Source organism: Anastrepha obliqua, chromosome 2, assembly GCF_027943255.1.
Source record: "Anastrepha obliqua isolate idAnaObli1 chromosome 2, idAnaObli1_1.0, whole genome shotgun sequence".
NCBI classification, from domain to species: Eukaryota; Metazoa; Arthropoda; class Insecta; order Diptera; family Tephritidae; genus Anastrepha; species Anastrepha obliqua.
The window spans coordinates 121502074-121527214 of NC_072893.1; the positions used below are offsets into that span (position 1 = coordinate 121502074).

General features: G+C 33.0%; 1 protein-coding gene across 9 annotated transcripts in view; it reads right to left on the reverse strand.

Annotated features, from left to right (window-relative positions):
• LOC129238630 (dynamin) overlaps window positions 1–25141 on the reverse strand; it is a 75328-nt gene that overhangs the window by 33574 nt on the left and 16613 nt on the right. For all 9 annotated transcript variants that reach the window (XM_054873718.1, XM_054873719.1, XM_054873722.1 and 6 more), the window contains exons 3-9: window positions 15243–15316; window positions 14411–15167; window positions 14210–14326; window positions 13248–13476; window positions 13004–13161; window positions 12819–12925; window positions 1441–1634 (exon numbers count right to left, since the gene is read on the reverse strand). In XM_054873718.1, the coding sequence (XP_054729693.1) occupies window positions 1441–1634; window positions 12819–12925; window positions 13004–13161; window positions 13248–13476; window positions 14210–14326; window positions 14411–15167; window positions 15243–15316 (1636 nt within the window). The remainder of the gene's footprint in view (window positions 1–1440; window positions 1635–12818; window positions 12926–13003; window positions 13162–13247; window positions 13477–14209; window positions 14327–14410; window positions 15168–15242; window positions 15317–25141) is intronic.

Consider the following 25141-nt stretch of genomic DNA (forward strand, 5'->3'; position numbering starts at 1 on the left):
ACAAGTGAAAATTTGTTGCTGGGAAAAATGTTGATAAAAACATAGTAATTTTTATCAAATACAAAAAAATTTAAACGCCGTTACCAAACAGTTTGTTGCCACACAGGGTTGCAAATTTTTCCGTTATATTCACGCGTTTTACTGTTCAAATTAAATAAATGCCAAAAGAGAGCACACTTACATACATACAACTCAACGAACTCAACTCAACTTTAATAACGGGTACAAAAGTGTGTGTGTAAGAAAGAGAGGCATATATATGTACATACAGCAATACACAATGGTATAGAGGGCAAGTAAATTAAAGTAAAGTAGTTTTTTTTAAGAATTTTTCGCAACTTAATCCATTAAAAAAATATATATTTATAAAAATTAACTCGAATATTTTTAGTGACGCGCTACACAGCACATATGCAAATAGAATATATACAAAAAAAAATAGAATTAAAAAAAAAAACAATAAATAAATAAAAAATAAAAAATATACATAAATAAAACAATAGAAAAATAAAGAAATAAAAAAATTTTAAAAAAATTAATAACAAATTTAAAAAAAAATTAAATAAAAAATTAAAAAAAAATAAAAGAAGTAAAAAATATATATAAAACACAATAAAAAAATTACAAAAAATAAAAACATTCAAAAATAAAAATTAAAAAATTCAAATTAAAAAAAAAACATCAAAAAAAAAAAAACTTTTTATAAATAATACAAATTCTTTTAAATTTAAAATTAAAAAAAAATATTAAAATATATATATATGTATATAAAAAATATAAAAGAATGGAAAAATTAAAAAAAAAAAATTTATATAAAAAAAATACAAAAAAAAATAACAAAAATAAAAAAATATTAAAAACAAATAAATCTTTTTATAGCAATTTGGACACATTATATATTCTTTTAAATTTAAAATTAAAAATATTAAAAGAAAGAAATAAAAATAAAATACAAAAAACAAAAAAACTTTTTATAGCAATTTGGACACATTATATATTCTTTTAAATTTACAATTTTTTATATTGAAGATAAATTAATTAGATACGTCTTCAAATCAGGCTTAAAATTGGTCAATTATCTGAACAAGAGACCCCTAAGCTGACAAAAAAGTGTTTATATCACATATTTTTTGTTAACAAAAAAATTCAGTTTTAGCGCTGTGTAACGCGGCATTTACTCTATTAAAAAATAAGCGTTTTTTTTGTAAACAAATAAACCGTGAAATGATTTTCCTCTATAAAACCAAATATTTGGAAAAAATTTAAACATAACATCATGCGACATTGATTTAGCGCGGTTTCCGTATGTTTTTTGTATGCTGTTTTTTTTTTTCAAGTTGTTATTGTTGCTTTTTCTTTTACTGTTGTTGTCTTTTTTTGTACGTGGTCTTGGTAGTTACACGTTGCAAAATTTTTTTGTACTTTACAAAAATTACTAACCTTATAAACATTACGTCCATCTGGACTGAATAAAGCAAATGTGACACGTCTTGACATTGACATGAAGCCCTGTTCAATATCGCGTAATTTCAAACCATCCAACGGCAACATAAATTTCTTCTCCTTCTCATCCTCATCCTTGTACCAGGAAATACTCTCCGATGTCAGGACAAACCAATAGGGACGCGAACCGCCTGCAATATTGTGTTGTTTTTGTGGTGTTGAAAAAAAAACAGTGTTGCAAGAAGATTATAGTAAAGGTGTAGGCGGTATGAAAGAGGTGTTAGGCGGAAAGTGGAAGGTGTTTGAAAATGTAGTGGTTTTTTTTTTTGTTTATTTGTTTGTTTTGTTTTATGTTGTAAGTGAAGAGTGTCAATTCCATTTGCCCAGGGAAATAAAGGTTGCGGTTTGCCGTGCAATTCGATTAGAGTTGTTGCAGTTGTTGTTACGTTTTTTGTTGTACATTTGACAGTTAGAGCACAGTGATATTTATTTGAAATTTTATTTTTATTTTTTTGTAATATTTTTGGTGTAGAAATTTTGTTGTTAAATATAAAGATGAGAAGCGCAAGAAGAATTGGCGAATAAACAGCAATTGTACGATGAAGAAATGCAGATATAGCAATAAGACGTGCATGGAATGAGACAAAAAAGAAGAAAATTTCGAAAAAAATGATTATTAACATTTTAGAAATATTTTTTTTTTGTTTGTATTGAATTTGCATGAGCATGAAATATGAATTTTTATACAAGTACAGACTATCATAATTTACAATACATACATACATAAATCTCTGTAAGACCTAAGATGTTCTAAACTAGCTTAAGTAACGACTTATTACACTATTTACATACAAAAGTAGACATATTTTAAAAATACTCATAAATAGATATAAAAAAAAATTATATTTAAAAAATATATATTTACATTACAACTGCTAAAATTCAAGTCTAGAAATACAAATGAGGATTATTACGCGACTAGCTTTGACAGCGGGAGTAATAGTGATACGAGAGAGGGCAGAGAGAAGAGAAAAGGAGTGAGTAAGTAGAAAGAGTTAAGGGAGGAAAGAGAGTAAAGGGGATAGAATAGAAATATATTAAAAAGGAAGATCGCAAGTCAACGTTCACATCTTTTGTGCTGAAGAGAGTTTGGGCGTTAAAAAGAGAAGAAAAATATAGCGAATAAGTAGAAAGAAATAAGAGAGGAAAGAGAATAAATCGCTGTCAACGCTAAGGTTTTTTATACTCAAAACGGAAAGAAGGTTTAAGAAAATTAGAAACATGTGAGAGAAAGGAAGAGAGTAAAGTAGTTAATGGGCGAGAAGAGAGTGTGTAAAGAAAATGAAAGAGGGCTAAGACGGATAGGAGGAAGTTGTGACAAAGACAGTACAAAAGGTAACAGGGTTGAAGAGAAAAAGAAACAAATGAAATGAGAGAGCAGGATGTGAAAGAAAGAGATAAAGTACTAAGTGAAGAGCCCGAGGGTTCTACTAGGATTAAAAGGAACATATCTTGGGTTAAAGAGTTATAGGAAAAAAGATAGAGAGATAAAGAAGTGAGTGCGTATAAAGGGAGAGAGAGAGAGAGAGAGATATAAAGAAAAGGAGAGAGGAATAAAGAGAGAGATATAAAGAAAAGGAGAGAGGAATAAAGAGAGAGATAGAAATGAGGAAAGAGATAGAAATGAGGAGAGAGATAGAGATGAAGAGAGAGATAGAGAGATAGAGAGAAAGAGAGACCCCTCCGATAGAACATGAAAGATAATAAAGTATTTAAAAATAGGGCACCCCAGAAGTGAAGAAAGTGAAAGACGAGAGATAAACCAACACTAACGAAACTAACACTTAAAGTCAGGCAACAGTAGGAGGCAAATGAGAGGAAGAGGTAAAAAATCGTACTAAGAGATACATAAGATGTATCATACATGAGAGAGAAATTGCGTTAGGTTCAAGAGTTACAGGAAGATGGAAAGAGAGGAAGGAGTGAGTAAATATGAAGAAAGAGAGACCCGCTCGCTAGAACAGAGAAGAAAATATAGTAAAAATTTGACAAAATTCCTCACACTTGTGGGGTGAGAACGACGAAAGAAAAACGAGGGCGCTAACACTTAAAGTGAAGCAACGGTGGGAGACAAAGAGAGAGAAAGAAGTAAACATCATACTAAGGTATGAGAGGAGAAGGTGGGATGATAAATTACAACGTTTAGTCATCCGAAGCGAAATTGTAAGAATAACTTCGACTAATACCACACAGGGGATTCAACAGCAGTCTGCTCATTTCACATGAATTCTCACGCTCTTCTACGTCGATAATTCAAAATGGAATCGCAACATTTATAAAAACCCACAAAGTAAATTCCACATAACCTCACACCATAACCCTCATTTGTATTTCTGAATTTATGCTGTCTTCTCTTCTCTCGCTACGACAGCTGATTCGCTAAACGGGCACAAAACGCACGCGCACTTATTCACACACTTAAAACAAACATTTATGCATATGGACCTTCGCTTAATCGAAAATTATACGCATGCGCAACGAACGTAAAGGGAAAATAAAGCAAGTGCAGTGGTTTTCTTTCCACATTTATTAACAAATTTTACTGCTTAGGAATTTTTCGCAAAATATTCAACAAAAATGAAACTTTAATTGATAAGAAAAGTCATAAAAATCAAAAAAAAAAAATTAATAAATGTGAAAATTCACCATAAAAAAAATTAATTATATTTGGTTAAAATAAATTATCTATGAATTGCAAGAAGTTAAACGGTTGCAACATAAATGCGAACATTAAAATTAAATTTTTGGAAAAAATTTAAAAAGTATCGAGCATTATACAAACCAAGAAATTGTGGCAAATATCGCTTCAATGCTACAAAAATGAATAAAGAAAATCATAAACATAGGAGCAGAGACAGAAAATTATAATTTACATAGAAAATTAAATACATATTTATATTGAAACATGCACTTTAATTTAAAACAAAACGCAAACATACACTGGTAACGTAAAGAAAAAAAAAAAAACGAGACGTATACGGAACGGAACAAGTAAAACGAAATTCAAAAATTTTTAGCGCATAAAAATTTTTAAATCAGGAAAAATTAGAAAGCTTTTCTGCAAGTGCAAAAAAATAGTAAAACAGAGTAGAAGATTTCACTGAAAGTACGAAATATACTTAGTTCTAAGAGTTCTAAAGAGTCATAAAATATTGCGAATGATATAACAAGCACTTTTGGTTAGGAATTTAAAAAGTAGAATATTAAAATTACAGAGCAGAAAACTGTTCAAAAATATTGAGCTTCTCTGAAAAATTAATTATTTCAAATGCTCTAAAATTGTTCTGCCTGTAGTATTAATGCTAAAAATTATCATAACAAGAAAAGGAACTAAAAATAGAGGCAAGAGATAATTTAAAATTTTTTAAACTGTACTAAAAATTTTTATTTGTGGTGGAGCGTAAAATTCGTTACGTTACAAGGCTATGCAGTACTAAAAATGTTCATAATTAAAAAAGTAACCAAACGTAGAGGTAAGAGGCAATTTTAAAAATTATTATAATACGAAAAGTAACCAAAAGTAGAGGTAAGAGATAATTTTAAATTTATTTAACTGTACTAAAAGGTTTTATTTGTTCGGAGCATAAAATTGATTGATGATTGATGATAAAAATGTTCATAATTAGAAAATTAGAGGTAAGATACAATTTTAAATTTTCTAAACTGTACTAAAAATTTAAATTTGCTTTGAAGCGTAAAATTCATTGCTATGCAGTACTAAAAATTATCATAAGAAAACTAAACTGTACTAAAAATTTTAATTAGTGTGGAGCGTAAAATTCATGGCTATGTAGCACTAAAAATTATCACAACACGAAAAGTAACCAAAAGTAGAGGTAAGAGATAATTTTAAATTTCCTAAATGCTATTAAAAATTTTAATTTGCCCGGACCATAAAATTGATTGCTATGCAGTACTAAAAATTGTTAACTAATTTACTGAAAAATGTTCAGAACTTCATAAATTCTACTAAAACATTATAAATTGCCTTGTAGGATGGCAGTACCTCATTACTGCGTAATTTAATAACAAAATTTAATTTTCCTATAAAAATATGTGGGCTTATAGTGAATTCTATGTAAACAAATATATATTTCCATACACATATGAATGTATTAAAAATATAACACAAAAACAAAATGTTTCACTTAAAAAAATAACTCTGTGAGCAATATTTAAACGTCTGCGGCAATGGCTTTATAAGCAATTTTAGCAGTAGCGAGTAAAAGGTTGTAAAACAAGTTTTAGTACTAAGCGCGTATTTGAGAAAACTAGACTAACCTTACATATTAAGGGGTAACACCACTGTAGAAATTTCAAAAAATTGATTTTTTTTTTATAAAAAATTCTTTGAACCTTTTAAAATACAGAACAAAAAGTTTTATACGTTACCGAAGTCTATTTCATAAATATTTTAAGCTTTTAACCAAGCGTTAGTGACTGCTACCTAACGACTTCTCCAAATTTCCAAACTTTAAACGCGTTTTTCTCAAAACACGTTTTCTGAAATTGGCACGCAGCATAACTCAAACAATTTTAAATATTTTTAATCAGGTTTTTCACTATGTCTGTATAATAACCTTCTTAAGAGAAGAGCGTAGGGAATTTTCGATAGATTAATTTAAACGATTGTTATAATTATTTAAGTGCCGTTTTTTTAGTCCAAAATAGAGTTTTTTCCTTCAAATGCTTGCTAATTCCACAAAAATAAATATTTTTTAAATCCCCTACGTGTTTCTCTAGCTATTCTTATCTAGATTAAAAAAAAAAAATGTTTCTTTGTTCCAGATTAAAATTTGCACCCTCTGTGCTGCGTGCCGCGGAGCTCCTTCAAGAGAAACCACATTACAAAAATGTCTCCAATGCCGCCATTTTGTAAAATTTTTCGATCAAACTTTGTAGTTTTGTATTTTAGTACATAAGTAATAACTTCCCAAATCAGAGTGATTGTTTCCCCTTTCCTTCTATACAAAAAAATTCTTTAAAAATCGTGTTTATTTTACGCGTGTACAGTGGTGTTACCCCTTAACAGCCTAAAAGAAAAATATATTGAAAATATCACTATTTAACAGCCTTAAGATGAGTATAAATATATACATCGTCTTGTATATACAGCATCTTGTACTAAAAAAATTGTATTTGCAAATTTCAAATATTTATAAAATTTAATACAAAAATTAATGCTATGAGTATATATGCATAAAAGCGTCTGCGGAAGCAGTAGAAAAAGCTAAATTAGCATTAAATAATCTAAAACGAATTTTAGTACTAAATAAGTATTTCAAAATATTACCTAACCTCATAATGTTTAATATGAAACTGTGCTAAAGCTTGTAATGTAGCAGTAATTCGATTTAATTCTATAATTGCATATTATTTTTTAATTTTTTAAAGTCAAGAAATTAAAGATAAAATCAACAAAAACCTTGAAGACGAGTGCATAATATAATTTTTTTAAATCGGTTAAAAATCGTAATAATCAAATTTGTTACTAAGTGTAATGTCACGTTCGAATATGAGGCTGCACCACCCTATGCCTGAAAGGATTGTAAGTAGGTCAAAGTCATTTCAAGTCATAGAAACTAATTTATTGTCAGCTAAAGCCAGCTAAAATTGTATAAAAGACCATTATAGTCTTACAAAAATAAAGTTGACGAGTCAGCGAGAAGAAAAAGTTTTATTATGATTTTTGAAGTCATTTGAATTTAGGTAAAGTTACTTGGGGGAAAATATGAGAAGAGCAAAAGTTTATATAAAAAGTATCAACATAAACCATACCAAAGTAAAGACAGTGAAAGTATTTAAAATCACCCATTGAATGGTATTTTCCAGCATAAAATACTGTCTCATACATTTTTTGGGGCATAAAGGTTGGTCGTTTTTGATTTTTTATATGTGTGGCTTACCATACTTTTGTAAATTTGTTATAAATAAGTGCTTCTTTTATTTTTTTATATATATTTTTTTTATTTTATTTAATTTTTTTATTTTTTATATTTTATTTAATTTTTTATATTTTATTTAACTTTTTAATTTTTATTTTATTTGTGAATTTTTTTCCCTTGGTTGGTTGGTTTAAGGTTGACCCCGTATCGGAGTGCCACATAGACCGCAAGTTGGGTCCGTTGTGTCGGCCTAGAGCTCATTATTTTTAATGGATTCCCCACCTAACCGAGATTTTTATTGTAGATTTTGGTCAAATATATTAATTCATTTCGAGAATTTGATGAGAGATTCGATTTTCAGGTTCGAGAGTACTGAAAGATTGTCAATTGTTGGAGAGCCTAGAAGAGCGAGTCGACTTCTGGCTAGACCGGGACAAAATGCCTGCTCGATATTTCCTCATCTTCGTCCTCGCAGTATCTGCACAGGTCGTTTTGAGGAACCCCGAGCCGACGTGCGTGAGTGCCCAAAAGGCAGTGGCCGGTGATAAGAGATGTTATATGCCTTAATTCGTGTTTCGAAAGACTTATAAGGGTTTTTATCTGTTTCAGATTGTAGGATGGCCAGATTTGTCTGGTCGTAACGCAAGTAGTTTCCACTCGCCACCTCCGATCAGCAATGCTGTGAAATTCTCGATCAATGAGCATTTTACATGTTGAGAGCGGAATGTGGATTGTGGGTAAGTTACTAACATTTGACTGCGCAGCTCCAGCTCTCGTGAGCTCATCAGCTTTGCAGTTACCTTCGAATCCACTGTGACCCGGTATCCAGATAACTTGGACAGAATTCTGAACACTTATCTCGTTAAGAGATAAGAGACAGGATCGAACCACATCTGAGTGGGTATAAGAGGAGCTGAGTGCTCGAACGGCCGCTTGACTGTCGGTGAAAAAGCGGATATCCTCTAGTGATATTCTATTTTCTAAGAGAGTTTTCGCAGCATACCAGATAGCGCATACTTCCGCTTGGAATACGCTACAGTAGTCGGGTAATCTAAATGATAGATTGATGTGAGGGGAATTGCAAAAGATTCCAAATCCCACTTTGCCGTCTTGTTTTGAACCATCTGCATATATAATCAGAGGGCCATCGATTTCGGTTAGATTTGTCTTCCATTCTTCCCTAGTTGGAAGTGAACAGGAGAATAGCAAGGGTGGTGATGGAAGACTTACATGATAGTCCATGTCGGAAGAGATAAGAGTGTTCCTGTTCAGTATGGCCAAATGGCCAAGATACTTATTCCATTTCGATATAGCATTCATGCGTGTCGCTGCTTTCGCTGCAATCGCTTTGCCAGCCAGATCGTTAGGGAACAAGTGAAGCAACGTATTTAGAGCCTTAGTAGGTGTTGTACTTAAGCATCCTGTTATCAGGAGGCAGGCTGTTCTTTGGACTCGATCAATTGTGGCTACTCTGCACCGTTTTTCGAGTGCTGTCCACCATACAACCACACCGTAGAAGAGTATCGGTTTGATGATCGAGGTATATTTCCAATAAATGATCCGAGGTGAAAAACCCCTATAGCTTTCTTACAAGTATAAAGAGCTATGAAAGCTTTTTTACATCTGTTTTCGATGTTCAATTTCCAACTCAACTTCCTATCTAGAATAACTCCTAGATATTTAGCTGAATCAGATAGGAGTAATGATTCCCCTTTTAAAGTTATTGTTTGCAGTGGAGGAGATTGTTGTTTCTTATTGAAGAGAACAAGATCTGTCTTTGCTGAATTCGCATTTAGTCCGCATTCGGTGCACCATTTTGACAGAATATTGATTGAGCGTTGCATGAGCTCAGTGAGGGTATTCAGGTGTTTGCCTGACACGCAGAGAACAATATCATCTGCATAGGCTACGACCTTGCAGCCTGCTTTTTCGAGATTTCGAAGCAAACTGTTTACAGCGAGATTCCAGAGAAGGGGTGAAAGTACTCCGCCCTGAGGAGTGCCTTTGACGGCGTACATTCTCATGCGGCTTAACCCAAGCTCTGAAGTGATTATTCTATTTTGGAGCATTTGTTCGATCATCCTCCGGATGGAGTAATTAATACCCAATTCTGCAATTTCCGACAAAATAGCTATTTACTTATTTTTATTATTTTATATTTTCATTCATTTATATTTATATTTGGATTAAGTTTTATGTTTTCCTTAAGTTTTTTGTATGTATTTTTTATTTATTTTGGTCCTTTTTATTTCTTGTATGTATTTTTAGTTTTGTTGTGTTTTAAATTTATGTTTTGTGTTATTTTATATATTTTTAGATTGTAGTTTTTACTGATTTTTTGTATCCAATTCAATAAATACTTTTTTTTTAGTGTTAGCTTTATATGTTTCTACATTTATGTAATATTCTTATTATATCTCTTATATTTTACATTTTGAATTAGTTATTTTATTTTTTAATAAAATTATTTACTTTTATTTATTTTATTTTATATTTTAAATTTTTTATTTCTATTTATTTTTTTTTTTTTTATGTCTTAAATTATTTACGTTTACTTATTTAATTTTATGTTATGCGCGCCAATTTGTTTTTTTTTTTTAATAAAATATCTAAAAATTTAGATTCTTTCAGTTTTCACTATTTTTATTCAAAATGAAAAATGACAACATTTAAATGCCCATAGGTAAAATCCGTCAAACAGACGAGCAGTCGATTTATAAATGCCCAATTGTTGAGAACGCCGAGAAATCGATGTTAAAGGTTGTTCAGCAACACTTTGTGCTACAGAAAAAATATTCTCAAAAGAAGGCTCATTTTTTGGTCTACCAGTCCTTTTTCTAATCTCGACAGAAACAAATTCTTGAAATTTTTTTCAAAATACGAGTATGTAGTAAAACGCCGAGTATTGATTCGGCGTGTTCTAGTTTATTGGTTTCAAGAAGATATGAACAAATGTAATACAATGAATGGACATTTAGTTTCTATACTATGATTGATGCCAGATTTGTGATAAATTATTTATTTGAACACAACATTTTTAGGTTAGGTTAGCCAGGTTGCCTGTCTAAGACAAGACACTCGGTGGACCTAGGCTCCTTTTGATACCTACCAGGTGTATAAGCTTAAATCCGCTGTTTTATAGAAAGCAAAAAAATAATTTATTCAAAGTATTTGCCCTCGCTAGCTATACATTTTTCCCATCTCTCGGGCAATTTGTGTATACCACGCCAAAAGAATTCTTCATCTTTCGAGGTGAACCACTCGTCAAGCCATTTCCGGACGTCTTCGTACGAATCGAAGTGCTGTTCGGTGAGCGCGTGACCCATCGATGAAAACAGATGATAGTCCGAAGGGGCCAGGTCTGGTGAATAAGCGGGATGAGGTAGCACCTCCCAATTGATTGTCTCCAAGTAGTTTTGGACCATTCTTGACGTGTGCGATGGGGCGTTGTCGTGGAGGAAAATCAGCTTCTCATGTCTTTGTTCATAACGAGGCCTTTTTTCACGCAAAGCACGGCGCAATTTGATGAGTTGTTGGTGGTAGCGATGAGAATTAACAGTTTCACCAGGTTTCAACAGCTCATAGTAAACGACACCCTGCTGATCCCACCAAACGCACAGCATCGTCTTGCGTCCAAAGCGATTAGGTCTTGATGAAGAAGTTGATGGTTGGCCGGGATCGACCCATGATTTTTTTCGTTTAGGATTCTCAAAGTATATCCACTTTTCATCGCTAGTCACCACAAGATGCAGGAACGACTTTCTTTTATGCCTAGCCAGCAAGATTTCGAATGTGTTTTGGCGTCGCTCCATCTGTCTATCGTTCAATTCATGGGGTACCCATTTTCCGACTTTTTGGACCTTTCCCATGGCACGTAAACGCATGGAAATGGCTTGTTGAGTGACACCTAACTGCTCGGCAAGCATTTTTTGCGATTGGGTATCGTCCTCATCCAAAAGAGCCTGCAATTCATGGTCCTCAACTTTTCTGGGCCGATTTTCACGCTTCTTGTCACTCAAGTCAAAATGGCCGTCTTTGAACCGACGAAACCAGTCTCTGCAAGTTGTTTCCGATAATGCACTGTCACCATAGGCCTCCACAAGCATTCGATGCGATTCGGCAGCCGATTTCTTCAAGTTAAAGCAAAAAAGTAGAGCTTCCCGCATATGCTCTTTTTTTGGCACAAAATTAGACATGATTACGCAAGGAAAAAAGTGTGTTGCTGTATGAAATCACTGATGATGTGCAGTGATTGATGTAAACAGGTGTCGAACCCATGCAAAAAAAAATATGGCATTTCTATGGTAACTTGATATGCTCACTAACGCCATCTATGAGCAATCAGCGGATTTAAGCTTATATTTGACTTCCATCCCCTAACTAAATTGCTTAAACCACTTAGACCCTTTTAAGAAATTTCTTCAAATTTTTTCAATCAACTCCATCGGGCTATTAGGTTAGGTTGGGTGAACCATTTTGCTTATCTAAGACAAGACACTCGGTGGCCCTAAGTTCTATTCTGATATCTGCATTTGATTTCCAACCCCTAACTAAGTTGCCTAAATCACTTAGACCGTTTTAAGAAGTTTTTCGAAATTTATTCATCAACCTTTGAATTGTCAACTCTTTCAGACGAATAGCTCCACCAAAAAAAGGCGCGAATTTTGTCATATTTTGTTCTTAAAGATCGATCAATAATTTTAACGCGTTGTTCTATCGTGTAAAATTTTACCTCTTCGTAGTTGAAAAATGTCAAAAATAGCATAAAAAAAGGTACCGCCTAGGAATTATTCACTACTGACATTTATGCGCCACCCTTTATATGATGTTGAAGTCCTATCCTTAGCCGGATAGCGAAGTCATCTGTTTCTATGCTTTAAGTTTGGTGCTAATTATTCAGTTAGTGAAGTAATTAAAAACCAGCAGTCAATTGTGTCATTCGAAAAGCTCTTTGGTGCAATTATAGTCAAAATTCCAGAATTTCTCACACTAGTACCTTAAATTATTATAAAATATATCAACTTTTGTGACGAACTAAGCACAGCTTAGATTTGTTAGTACTTACTTAGCTTAACGTAAGAATTAGAGTAATATAAGGACAAATACGCAACAACGAAAATAACAAAAAATTAATTATAATTTTAACTTAAAAATAACTCACACCACTCAACCACAACTCAGTCTACTCAATTCACCGATAAGCACACGAATAACCAAGCGCCCCAACCAAACTGAACACTCCACGAATTTAGCATTTAACTTATAGCAACTCGTATAAAACTAATGTACAAAACAACAAAGAATAAATAATGACTGACGCTAAACGAGTCTTCGCTAACATATGTACGAGTATGAACTACGAGAAAAAGTACGCTTAAACTATTTGCATTAAAATTAAAAAGCTTGCGTATTAATATATTGAGGACGCACCTTTCATAATGCCCAAATTTTGTATGACCATATAGCCTTTGCGTATAACCTGATTGCCCAACTGGCGTGTGCCAGTCTTATTGGCATTTTCAGATTTATTCTGAGCACTAAAAAAAACATAATAATATATAAAATTAGCTAGCATATTTCACTATATATTTTGATTGTAAGAAATTATTACGAACTTTGCAAAGCCAATGAAATCCTCATGATTGGTATTCATGTAGGCCAATTCGAAATCGATGAGTAACAGAATTTGCTCCTTACAGTACTGTTCACGCTGGCGTATGTGTGTAGTGATGATGCGTTCGGTTTCCTCACGCAAGCGTGGATAGCGAGACATCTGGGGAGAAGAGGGAAGGGGTGATATATATTTGAATTTAATTTTAGTTTAATTTAACAGCTGCAAAGTGTAACTCTAGAACATACCTTGTCTGTGCACATGCGCACCACAACAGACAACTCCTGTACGACTAGATCGACACACTTGATGACCGGCTCCTTTAGTTGTGCAATTTGACGTTTGACAATCGCCTCAAAAGCCATGTCGGGTGTGAACAGGCCCACACGAATACCATGAATATTACGAATGGCGAATGAGATTTCGCGGCGCAACTCTTTTTCATCACAAGCCATTTTCACAATTTCAAAGCGTAAACTAAAATGAAGAGTCAGTGTAAGAAATTAGCATTAGGAGATGAGTGTCAAAAAAAAAATTTTTTTTTTTAACTAGCGATCATTACTTTTTTCACCACAATTTTTTTTTTAATTTAGCGATCAGTACTTCTTTCACAATTTTTTTTTTTTTTTTGTAACTTTTTTCACCACAATTTTTTTTTCGTTTAATTTAGTGATCAGTACTTTTTTTGATGTCTGTAAAACGAAACAAACAAATTTCAAACGTATAAAATGCCGCGTACTGCAACTTCTGGCGTTTTGATAAAGGGTTTTTCAATTGGCGCGGGTCGATTTTGGCGCCCTGTGGCAGCCATTTTGTTTTGGTGGCATCTGTCAAATCTTCTGTTTATTATTCAGTTGTTTATGCCAAATTATCTTCCAATTTCTTATGGCCCATATTGAACCATATGGACCTAGACGACATGTGGTTCCAGCAGGACGGCGCTATGTACCACACAGCAAACGCCATTTTATTCCATTTCAACATCTACCCGCCCTTATTGAAAAACCCTTTACAAAAATCGTCAATTCAATCAACATTTCATGGTGAAAAGAATTGAGAAGTTGTGGCCAATAACGGACCGTTATCCGGCTCTCAGCGAATTTGACAGAATCTGCTGAAAAGCTGACGTAAATGGAGTCACGAAACGTTTCTTGATGGCAGTTAATTGTGTTGAAAAACCTTTAGTTTCTCTCATCCTCCACGCGCTTACCGTTCATGGAAAATCCTATTTATTTTAGCACCTCCTGATAGCTCATTTGTATTGACCAATGCTGAGCCGGAACCTTCAATGGTGCGTTCAAAATCAGACTGCAGTTGTTGAATCATCCTGTGTGGTAAAAATACACATACATAAACAATAAAAAATACCATTCCCTCCACCACTCCCCCCTCTACTGCATCAAAAACTTACTGCAACATCGCCTTTGTCTTAATGCTGGGATCATCGGGTCTGAAGTGCTTGAATTGTTCCACATCCTTTTCCAATGTCAGCATTTGTTTTTGCAACTTATCACGCAAACCGGGAAGCGTATCACGAATGTGATTGGTCAACTGCTGATTGAGTACACGCTGTAGATATGGTGTACCCAAACGATCGGCCATATGCCGGTATGATGGATGACTAAGGAAGAATTTGCGTTCAGCTGACAACGCCTGATGGATATCCTTGCGTCCCTCAATATCCTTTTGTGAACGATTCACCACACCAATGTAACCGCGTCGCAACGGCAATAGTTTATTCTCTAGAATGTCGCGCGCATCTGTACCTTCGTCCATCAGATCGAGTTTGGTGATCACACCGATCGTGCGCACACCCTGTGGATCCACCTCTTTGGCCAATTTTAAAGCATCGGAATTGGCTAAATCCGTATTGGCTGGCGTTACAGCCAAAATGAGACAAGTTTCTTTGCGGATAAATTGAAAAATCATTCCTTTGATTTGCTGTTCAATATCAACTGGCTGATCACCGATCGCCACCTTGGTAAGACCGGGCAAATCGATGAGTGTCAAATTGAGTACGTGCGGTGAGTAGACGCGCAAATTAATTGGAATATTGGATATGCCCTTGTTGCTGCCGGTCACACGATCCGTCTCATCTTCGATCTCTTTGCGGATCTCATCGAAATTGGTGAATTTCTTACCCTTGCAATGCAAAAATTCGCCATATTCTGGTTGAATAGAAATATAAATTAAACAATATTTTGAGCGCAAAGAATTAAAATTAATTGCAAAGTATAACTTACCAGTAATACCGTTAATTAGTTGCAAGATCAATGGTCGACGTGTTACAATACCAGAGCCACGAGGCAGAAAATCTCTGTGAAGAAAAGGAGTATATTTAGATTTAGGCGCAATTAAATATACATAATTTTGGATATAGAATAAAATGGAGATATGCTGACAATGATTTGGGTCTTGGACAATTGAATACCGAAAAGCTTCATCTAGCCATCAAATACTAGAGCGGTTAAAAAATAATTGATATTGGTCAAGGAATGTGCCTCACATCCAACTTGATAATGCAGATGAATACAGCTTTCGCTAGTCATTCGAAATGGTATTCATGTCAAGTCGTGCAAAGTAAAATTTGTTCCGCCCACGCGGTAACACCAAAGGTGAATGGTGTTCACACTCACCAACGTAAACGTATGCTCGTATCAGCTGACACGATGAAACTAATGACAGCCCCATGTAAATGACTTACCCCTTTCCGTTCAGTAGTATTGTAGATCGTTGTTTCATCGTGACAGCTGATACGGGCGTACGTTTACGTTGGTGAGTGTGGGCACCAGAACTGTGGTGCAGATTTAAAGAGAAATCCGTACAACATACTCTTAGTCAGGAATCTAGTCCATAGAGAAATAAAAAAAAAATAAAAAAAAATTGTGAGGGGAACATCGGCAGCCGAACAGACGTATCTATCATCCTGCACGATCATTTCACATGTATTCACACACTCGTCCAATCAGTCGTTGTTCGATGGCAACGAAGCAACATGAGCGAAAACTGTGTTGATTTTTGTTCGTACATTACTAACACAATCTTATTGCCAGCCGAAACTTCCACAATCATTTCACACATATTCACACACTCGTCCCATCAGTCGTTGTACACACGGCAATGAAGTGTCATTGGTTGATTTTTTTCGCATTTCACCAACACAATCTGTGACCTTTGTAAACAAATCCCAATTGACAGCAGCCCATCAACAGATTCCAACAAATGCGCTCAGAGCCGAATAACGGTCTGTTAAAGAGAATAGCTCTAAAAATCTGTTCCCCATGGCTAATATTGACATGAAATGTGGCAGAGAAGTCAATAGATTAGAAACTTTGCCTTACTTTTCGAGAGTAAAAGCGCTCAATGAGCAAAGTAATACCCATTACTGTCCCTCTAGCAGCATTCCCAAAAAATTTATCAAAATGTTTTATGTTGTTACAACAATAGTAAAAACTAACATTTGCTTTAATATTCTGCAATATGCCCCAAATCTTGCTTGTGACTGAAATTAAAGAGACTTTGCAAGAGATATGTAAATATATCGATATACGCTCAGCAAAAAAAATATATTTCGTATTTTTCCTTCTTTTAGCAATATTCAACTATTCAAAACATATCTGTAAATACTCGTATAATAATTAAATCGACCATTATTTCCAATTAATAGTTGTTTCTCTCGCTTGATGTAAACAAAAATTATGATTCAATAAGATTTGTGAGAATTACTGATGAATACCTTGATGTAATTATCCATACAAGTGCAAAAATTGTTTTTGTTAATGTCTTCTAGTAACGATAGCGCAAAAGTAATATTTATTGAGTTGCATGTATTTTCATATTTTTTTATTTTGTTATTTTCACATTTCCCAGACACCGTTGTTGACAACTCGCCTTCAATTAATATTTAATCAAAGAATATCTCTTAAATTTTGTACAAAAATATAAATAGAAACAACAAAAAATTACGTATATGTAATTATCGGCAATGCCTTCAGCTGTCAGTCAAGCAGTGTTTAGCACCAGCAAACAATCGGTTTTGTAAGAAGCTTGTGGGTGACGCGGTGACTCATCAAAGCCCAGCGCATGGAGTACGAGTAGAATAATTAAAGTAATAAAGTCTAAGCAGCGTGTGAAGTGATCTATCGAGCGTGAGTATTTCTACATTTATACACCATCACTTTATCTGCAATTTGACAACTCGCGGCGGAAAATTAAAACATGCATAGAATGGAAATATCAGCTGGGCATATGCATTGTTGGTTGGCTGTATGCAAAAGAATGACTGATTGTCTTCCTTTTGTTTAACGATCTTTCTCTTTGTTTGGAGTGCAAAAATTAATTAATTTGACTTTGTGCCTGAGGTTCAGTTGGCGATAAGTACTTTCTTTTTGAAAACCAACAATATTGCCGAGGGTTGTATTTTACTTACGTGTGTACTCACGTATGTATGTATGGTATGTATGTATAAAGAAGCACGCTACTACTTAAATGATCTTTGACATGCACTAAATTTCACTTGAAGACAAGATATTACAACTTAACAAAGGCTGGAAGAAGAAGTAAGGAAGCGCAAAATTCGGTCCGAACCGAACTACTTTTTATAAACGCGCATATTTTAATTGTTAAATTTTGGAATCATCCAAACAAATAAACGGACGGAAATTTAGTCTTAACATATAAAGAGAGCGCGTGATTTTTATAGGATCGCAATCATATTTATGTATGTCAGATTATGCCTCTGTGAATGCCCTGCCCTATGAAAGGAAAGAATGTTAACCCTGAGCAAACCACTGTTCGAGAGTCTCGAACAACTGTCTGGCTTAGATGCCAAAAATCTAATAAGATTCATAAACCGCTAGCTGGATTCTGGATGACTCATCACTTCAAACAACTAACCAACCAACCATATCAGATCTAAATAAGGTGACCGAGCATGACGTATACCAAGTTTGGGCGATTTTTTTGAGTCATTGAGGATTTACCCAAAAGCGGGCGATTTTTTTTTTTTGGTTCATCATTTATACTACTATACATCTGGGTAGTTTTGCTTTGTTGATCGCATAGATATCAAGTTTTTTTCTCTCTTTTTTTAGTTACCGTTATACCGAGGTGTGCGTGGTTATTGGCCGATTTCGCCAATTTTCTCTACCAAACTACCTGAGACAATGTATCGATATTCCCCTTATAAACGTACTCGGGATTTTTTAGCAATTTCAAACTTGCACTTTTTTATACCAAAATGTAGTAAACTACGAAACTATTGGGAGGTTGAATTAGTTTTAAAGGTTTTTTTCGAAGATTTGGGGCTTTATTGTGAAAAAAACGGTACAAAATATTTTATTCGAAGTATTGGCCATCGCTAGCTACAACTTTCGCCCATCTTTCGGGCAATTTCCGGATGCCGTTTCTCCAAAATTCTGGCCGCTGCTTGGCTATCCATGACTCAACCCATATTTTGGTAGCCTCGTACGAGGAGAACCGCTGGTCCGAGAGACTCATCGAGACTCATATGCCGGAACAAATGATAATCGGAGGGAGCTATGTCTGGACTATACGGCGGGTGGGGTAACACTTCCCAGCCAAGCGTTCCAAGGTATTTTTTGACAGGTTGAGCAATATGCGGCCGAGCGTTGTCATATTGCAAAATAACCTTGTCGTGCCTTTTTACCGTTTCCGGCCGTTTTTCTCTCAATGCCCGGCTTAAACGCATCAATTGCAGTCGGTAACGATCCCCCGTGATTGTTTCGCCCGGTTGGAGCAGCTCAAAATATACGACGCCGACCTGATCCCACCAAATGCAGAGCATGATTTTCTTGCCGTGAATATTCTGCTTGGCCGTCGACGTTGATGCGTGGCCGGGCAAACCCCATGATTTTTTGCGTTTTGGGTTATCGTAGTGGATCCATTTTTCGTCGCCAGTCACCACCCGATGCAAAAAACCCTTCCGATTTTGTCGCTAGATCAGCAATTCGCACGTAAAAAATCGCCGTTCGACGTCGCGCAGCTTCAATTCGTTGGGGACCCAATGTCCTTGCTTTTGGATCATTCCCATCGCTTTTAGACGCTTGCAAACGGTTGATTTATCAACGCCCAATGATTCAGCAAGCTCTTCTTGGGTTTGGCACGAGTCCTCGTTTACCAATTCCCCCAATTCCGCGTCCTCGAACTTTTTGGGCTGGCCAAGACGCTCCTTGTCTTCGGTGTAAAAATCACCACTTTTGAATAGTCGAAACCAGTACTCACATGTTGAAATCGACGGAGTATGGTCTGGGTAGGCCTCCTGCAGCAATTCACGGGCTTGTGCTGTATTTTTTTTCAAATTGAAGCAGAAAAGCAAAGCTTCCCGCAAATTGCGTTTCGACGGCACGAAAGTTGACATACTCGGACCACGAAAACACTGCGTTGTTTATACTTCAGCGAAATGACAGATACTGATAAACAAAGCCTAGGGATGAGGCTTTGTCATGAATATATATTCAGTATTGCCAACGCGATAAAGTGATAAATAGCGCCATCTTTGTGTCACCTTTAAAACTAATTCAACCTCCTAATACATACCAAAAAATTTTCTAAAACCTCTACTTAAAAACTGTGGAATTGGGACGAAATTTTTTTTTTTTTTTGTATATAACTTTAAAATTGCTTTTACAGTATAACCTCTCCTAACAGACACCTCTATTAGCCGAACACCTCCTTTGAGCGAACATTTTTTCCTATACTATTAAATCGTATATATCGGAAGAAGTTACTCCCTTTCGAGTGAACACCTTTCTTTGCCGGACAAAAGCTGACTGACGGGAGTGTCCGTCCAAGCGAGGTTGCACTGTATAAAGTTTTTGTTACACAATAAACTATACTTTCATAAAAAAATAGTAAAAGTTTAAAAAATAATAAATAAAAATTTCAGAAAATTAAATATAAAACTAAAAAAAAAATTAAGATCTTTCAGGTCGCAGTGTCAGAGAGAGACTGAATTGGAGGAGGATTGTTGATGAAGCTATGGTATACTACAGACTGTAAAGCTAAGAGTGAGAGAGAGAGAGAGAGAGGTCGCAGTGGTTAATCCCCTCGTAACAATAATAAAAGCATTTATAAGCAAATAAAATTATCATAAAAGAGAGCAGCAGTTTCAGTACTATCTCAAAGATACATTAAGTTACTCTGAGTGACTGCAACGTTGTATGGCAAAGACTTTTATACTTTCGCCATATCAAAGAATACTTTTCTAATCAGAAAAACATCGCGGTTCATGAAAACAGGGGAACACCAGCCACCTCTACGGGCAAAACGGTTGACAATGTTTTACTTTTCCAATACTTCGAATCAACTTTCGCTAATACGCAACTACAAATAAGCGATGGGTAATTCTTTAAATTCGTTAATCGATACAATTTATCAATTTGGACTAAACACAGAACTACGCATGAGTTTTAGCTTCAAATTCAAACCATTCAATACAAAGTATGTACATTTAAATATTTCACCTTCATCTTTACCTTCCTTTTTGAATTCCTTTTGTTTTTTGCCATTTTTCGCCGTTAATCTAATCTATGTTAACATAAGCCCACTAATTTATCACATACTCTCGGTAATATGTTTGTAAACGCAAAGTGTTGTTGTATATACATGGAACCCATTGTATTGTATTGGCAAACAATGCAGGCAAGGTATTGATATTACTCACTAATTGACGTCGCATTGCATAATAATATTGTAAGATATGAAAATCAAAACTATTCAAACATTGGCTCATCATCAAACTAGCTGTGTTTGTGTACATTTTGTATGTATGTATATGTAATAAAAAGAATAATACTGATAAGAATAACAAAAGCAAAAAGGGGTTCGTGCATGAGCACAACTGGTAGCCACAGCGACCGACTCAATTATTGCACAGGTGTCATTGATTATTATACATACATACATACATACTTGTATGTTGGAATGTATGCATTTGCACATTCGTGCATGTGTATGTAACCCATGTGCAAAAATAGAGGAAATTGCATTTGAGGTATTGCAGTAGCTTCCAAGCTGAGTCTGCACCCTGTTAACTTTCTGAAAACAACAACATATCGAATAACCACAGAAGGGGAGAACAATATGAATGGTGACTTATGAATATAGGTATGCTGCAGGTGTTGCAGATGCAATTAAATATAACGACGACGACTGCCAATGCAAAAGCAATGACGCCTTGCAATATTTTATGCATACAATAAAATACGGTGGAATAAAATATAATATAATAAAAAAACATCCGTAAAAAAATTTAAAGGAATGAAAAATAAATTAAATTAAATACAATAAACCCAGAATTAAATAATAAAATATGAAATAAAAAACAATTAAATAAAATACAATACAAAACAAAATAAAATAAAATATATAAAATTTAATTAAATTAAATAAACAAAATAAATATAAAAAACAGTTCGGTTCATTAATAGCAAAATTTATTTTTTACGCTCTTTTCGTAGGCAGTTAGGAAAAGTAAAAGACAAAAAAATTAGACTCAAATCAAAATAAGGGCAAGGTAACAAAAAATTTGTATAATGTGATGAGTCAACTCTCAATAAATAGTGTTGCCTTTTTTCACGAGTTGGTCTTGATTTGTGCTTTTTTTGGTAATTTTCAAATTTTCTATGGGTACATTCCCTGGAAGCACGCCGTTGCTGATGTGAGTCATGAATTCACACTGTTGAAAGCTTAATTACGATAATATCGCACACATGAGCTATTTTATTTACTGTAGTTATCATTATAAAAATAATAAATATTTTATCAGTGCTTGTAGATTTAATAGTAATTAGAGGTACCTTCGAAGCGAGAGAGAGTTTTTGCTGACCATATATAGTAAAATAGCTCAACTAATTATTTAAAAATAATAATGCAAATTTGCATGGAAAAATAAACAAACTTTCTTTTACTGATAAGCAGTAAAAAAACAATGTTGGCTTTATAGAAACATTTTTTAACGCGAAGTGTTAATTGTAGATAAGATGCGCAAAATATAGCTAGGAAAATATGTTTGGGTTAGGGTGTTTACTTGGTACATATCTATGTATGTACCAGACTATTTAAGGCGAATTGTAGAGGAAAAGAATATAGTAGTCGCAAACATAAGAATAGTGAGATTCTTATGCATAAATAAATATATTTTTTATTAATTAATATATGCCAGACATTTAATATTCTGCACACAAAAAAATAGTAACAACACACGTATGGAATTTTGTTTCCGGACAAACTAGCAAGTACAGCAGCCAGACGACATTAAGTCCATTGTACTGCACTCGGGTTCCCCTTTGGGAAATAGCTCGATATACAGAATAAGGATGTTAATGGAAGTTTCACACAAAGAAATTGGAAATGAAAAAAAAATTGGAAAAGAAAAAAATCAGAAAAGAGAAAAAAAAAAATTAGAAAAGAAAACAAAATTGAAAAAAAAAAATGGCAAAGAATAAACTCAAAAACAAAAAACTTGGAAAAAAACAAAAATGGAAAAGAAAACAAAATTGGAAAAGAAAACAAAATTGGAAAAGAAAAAAATATTGGAAAAAAAGTCTAAAACAAAAACCGGAAAAGAAAGAAAAAATTGGAGGAGAAAATAAATTTAAAAAAATGGAAAAGAAAAACAAAACTGAAAAAAAGAAATTGGAAAAGAATAAACTGAAAACCAAAAAAAAATTGGAAAAGATAAAAGTTAAAAACAAAAAAAATTGGAAAAGGAAAAAATTGGAAAAGGAAAAAAATTCGAGAAGAAAAAAAAAAACATTTGGAAAAGAAAAAAAAAAAACAATTGGAAGAGAAAAAAACCCCAAAAAATTGGAAAAGAAACAAAACAAAAAACAAATTGTAAAAAAAAGGAAAAAAACAAAAAACAAATTGGAAAAGAACAAAAAAAACAAAAAAAATGGAAAAGAAAAGAAAAAACTTTGTTAAAATTATATTTTATTACTAAGAAAGGTTGAGTATAAAAATAGAATAAAAAAATAAATAGAAAAGAAAAGAAACAAAACAAAAAACAAATTGCAAAAAAAAGAAAAAACGAAAAAAAAATTGGAAAAAAAAAAAAAATTTGGAAAAGAAAACAAAAAACTTTGGGAAAAACTTTGTTAAAATTATATTTTATTACTCTTAAACCTTGAGTATAAAATAGAATAAAAAAATAAATAGAAAAGAAAAGAAACAAAACAAAAAACAAATTGGAAAAATGGAAAAAAACAAAAAAAAAATTGGAAAAGAAAAAAAAACAAAAAAAAATTGGAAAAGAAAAAAAAACAAAAAAAAATTGGAAAAGAAAACAAAAAACTTTGGGGAAAACTTTGTTAAAATTATATTTTATTACTAATAAACGTTGAGTATAAAAATATAATAAAAATTTTTAGCCTGAGAACCAAAATCTCAGAAACAAATTAAGATAATAGAGTAATCCTATATCGTTACTTGTTACTCAATATTTCTTTCATGAGCATTTTATTTTTTCACAACTATTTTGGCGGCCGCCTTAACTGAATGGATTGGTGCGTGACTAAAATTCGAAGTTCAGAGAGAACGTTGGTTCGGGTCTCCGCTAAACACCAAAATAAAAACAAGTTTTTTCTAATAACGGTCGCCCCCCCCCCCACAGGCTATGGCAAACCTTCGAGTGAATTTCTGCCATGCAAAAGCTCCTATTAAAAAGTATCTGCCTTTCGCAGTCGGCTCAAAATTGTAGGTCCCACCATTTGTGGAACAATAACAAGACGCACGTCACAAATTGGAGGAGGAGCCCGGCCAAACACCCAAAAAGGGTGGAAAGACCAATTATTTATTTGTTGTTTTTTTTATTTTTCTAGCGGCTTAATAAACAAATGATTAAACTTTTATTTTTTATTTCAATTTTTTCCATATATGTTATTTTTACTTATTTTTTATTTTTTCATTTTCTTTTCATTTTTTATTTCAATTTATTTATTTTTTTTTTCATTTTCATAGTATAAAAATAAGCATTACCGCGCTGAGCGTCAAAATAAAAAATAATCAACTAATATTATTGTGCAAAAAAAAAATAATAATAAAATTACAATGATTATTTACAAATAGTATTAATTATACAATACATTTTTATTTTATTTCAATTTTTTAAATATATTTTATTTATTTATTTTTTGATTTTATTATTTCAATTTATTTTTATTTTCTTCATTTTTTATTTCCATTTATTTTTATTTTTATTTTTTTTTATGGCAGTTTTTTATTTATTTTTTCTTTTTTATAGTATAAAAATAAGAGTTAATTTTTTTTCATTTTTATTTCAATTTATTTTTATTCTTTTTTTAATTTTTTATTCAAATTTTTTTTCTTCAATTAATTTTTTTTTCATTTTCATAGTATAAAAATAAGCATTACCGTTGAGCGTCAAAATAAAATATAATCAACTAATATTATTGTGCAAAAAATATATTAAAATTACAATGATTATATACAAAAAATAATAGTTATAAATTTTTGTTTTATATAAGTTTTTTAAATATATTTCATTTATTTATTTTTTTATTATTTTTTGATTTTTTTTCATATATTATTTTATTTCAATTTATTAATTTTTTTATTCCTATTTATATATAATAGTTTTATATTTGAGATTTGGTTAAAAAAATTATTTTAAGCATCTTGAATTTTCGATATTTATTAGACCCAAAATTCTATTTGAAATACACTGGTTCCCACTCCGTGTCTGATAAAGGCGAACCCCAAGCATGAAATATTTTCGTAAGCAATGTAAATCTGCTATTATTACCCTACTGAGAGTGAAGACAACGCTTCTTAGCGCGCTTTCAATAACTAAACGATAACTTAAATGACTCACACGCATAACGAATGTTAAGAAAATATTAACACAGCAAAGTTTAGTAGAAAAAATAAAAAAAGGTTGTAAAACAGCAGAAACCGGTCAATCTCTCAATAGCGACGCCAATGCCGCGTACAATGAATGTTAAAAAAGAAGCAAAATCAAGAGAGATATAAAAAATAGTCATTTTATACGTATGCTTCTTCGCCTATACATATACATGTAATATATACATACATATGTATGTTGCATGCAACGGTCATTGTTTTCCAGCCATGACTGTTTTTTGTTGAAATAAGTTTTGCC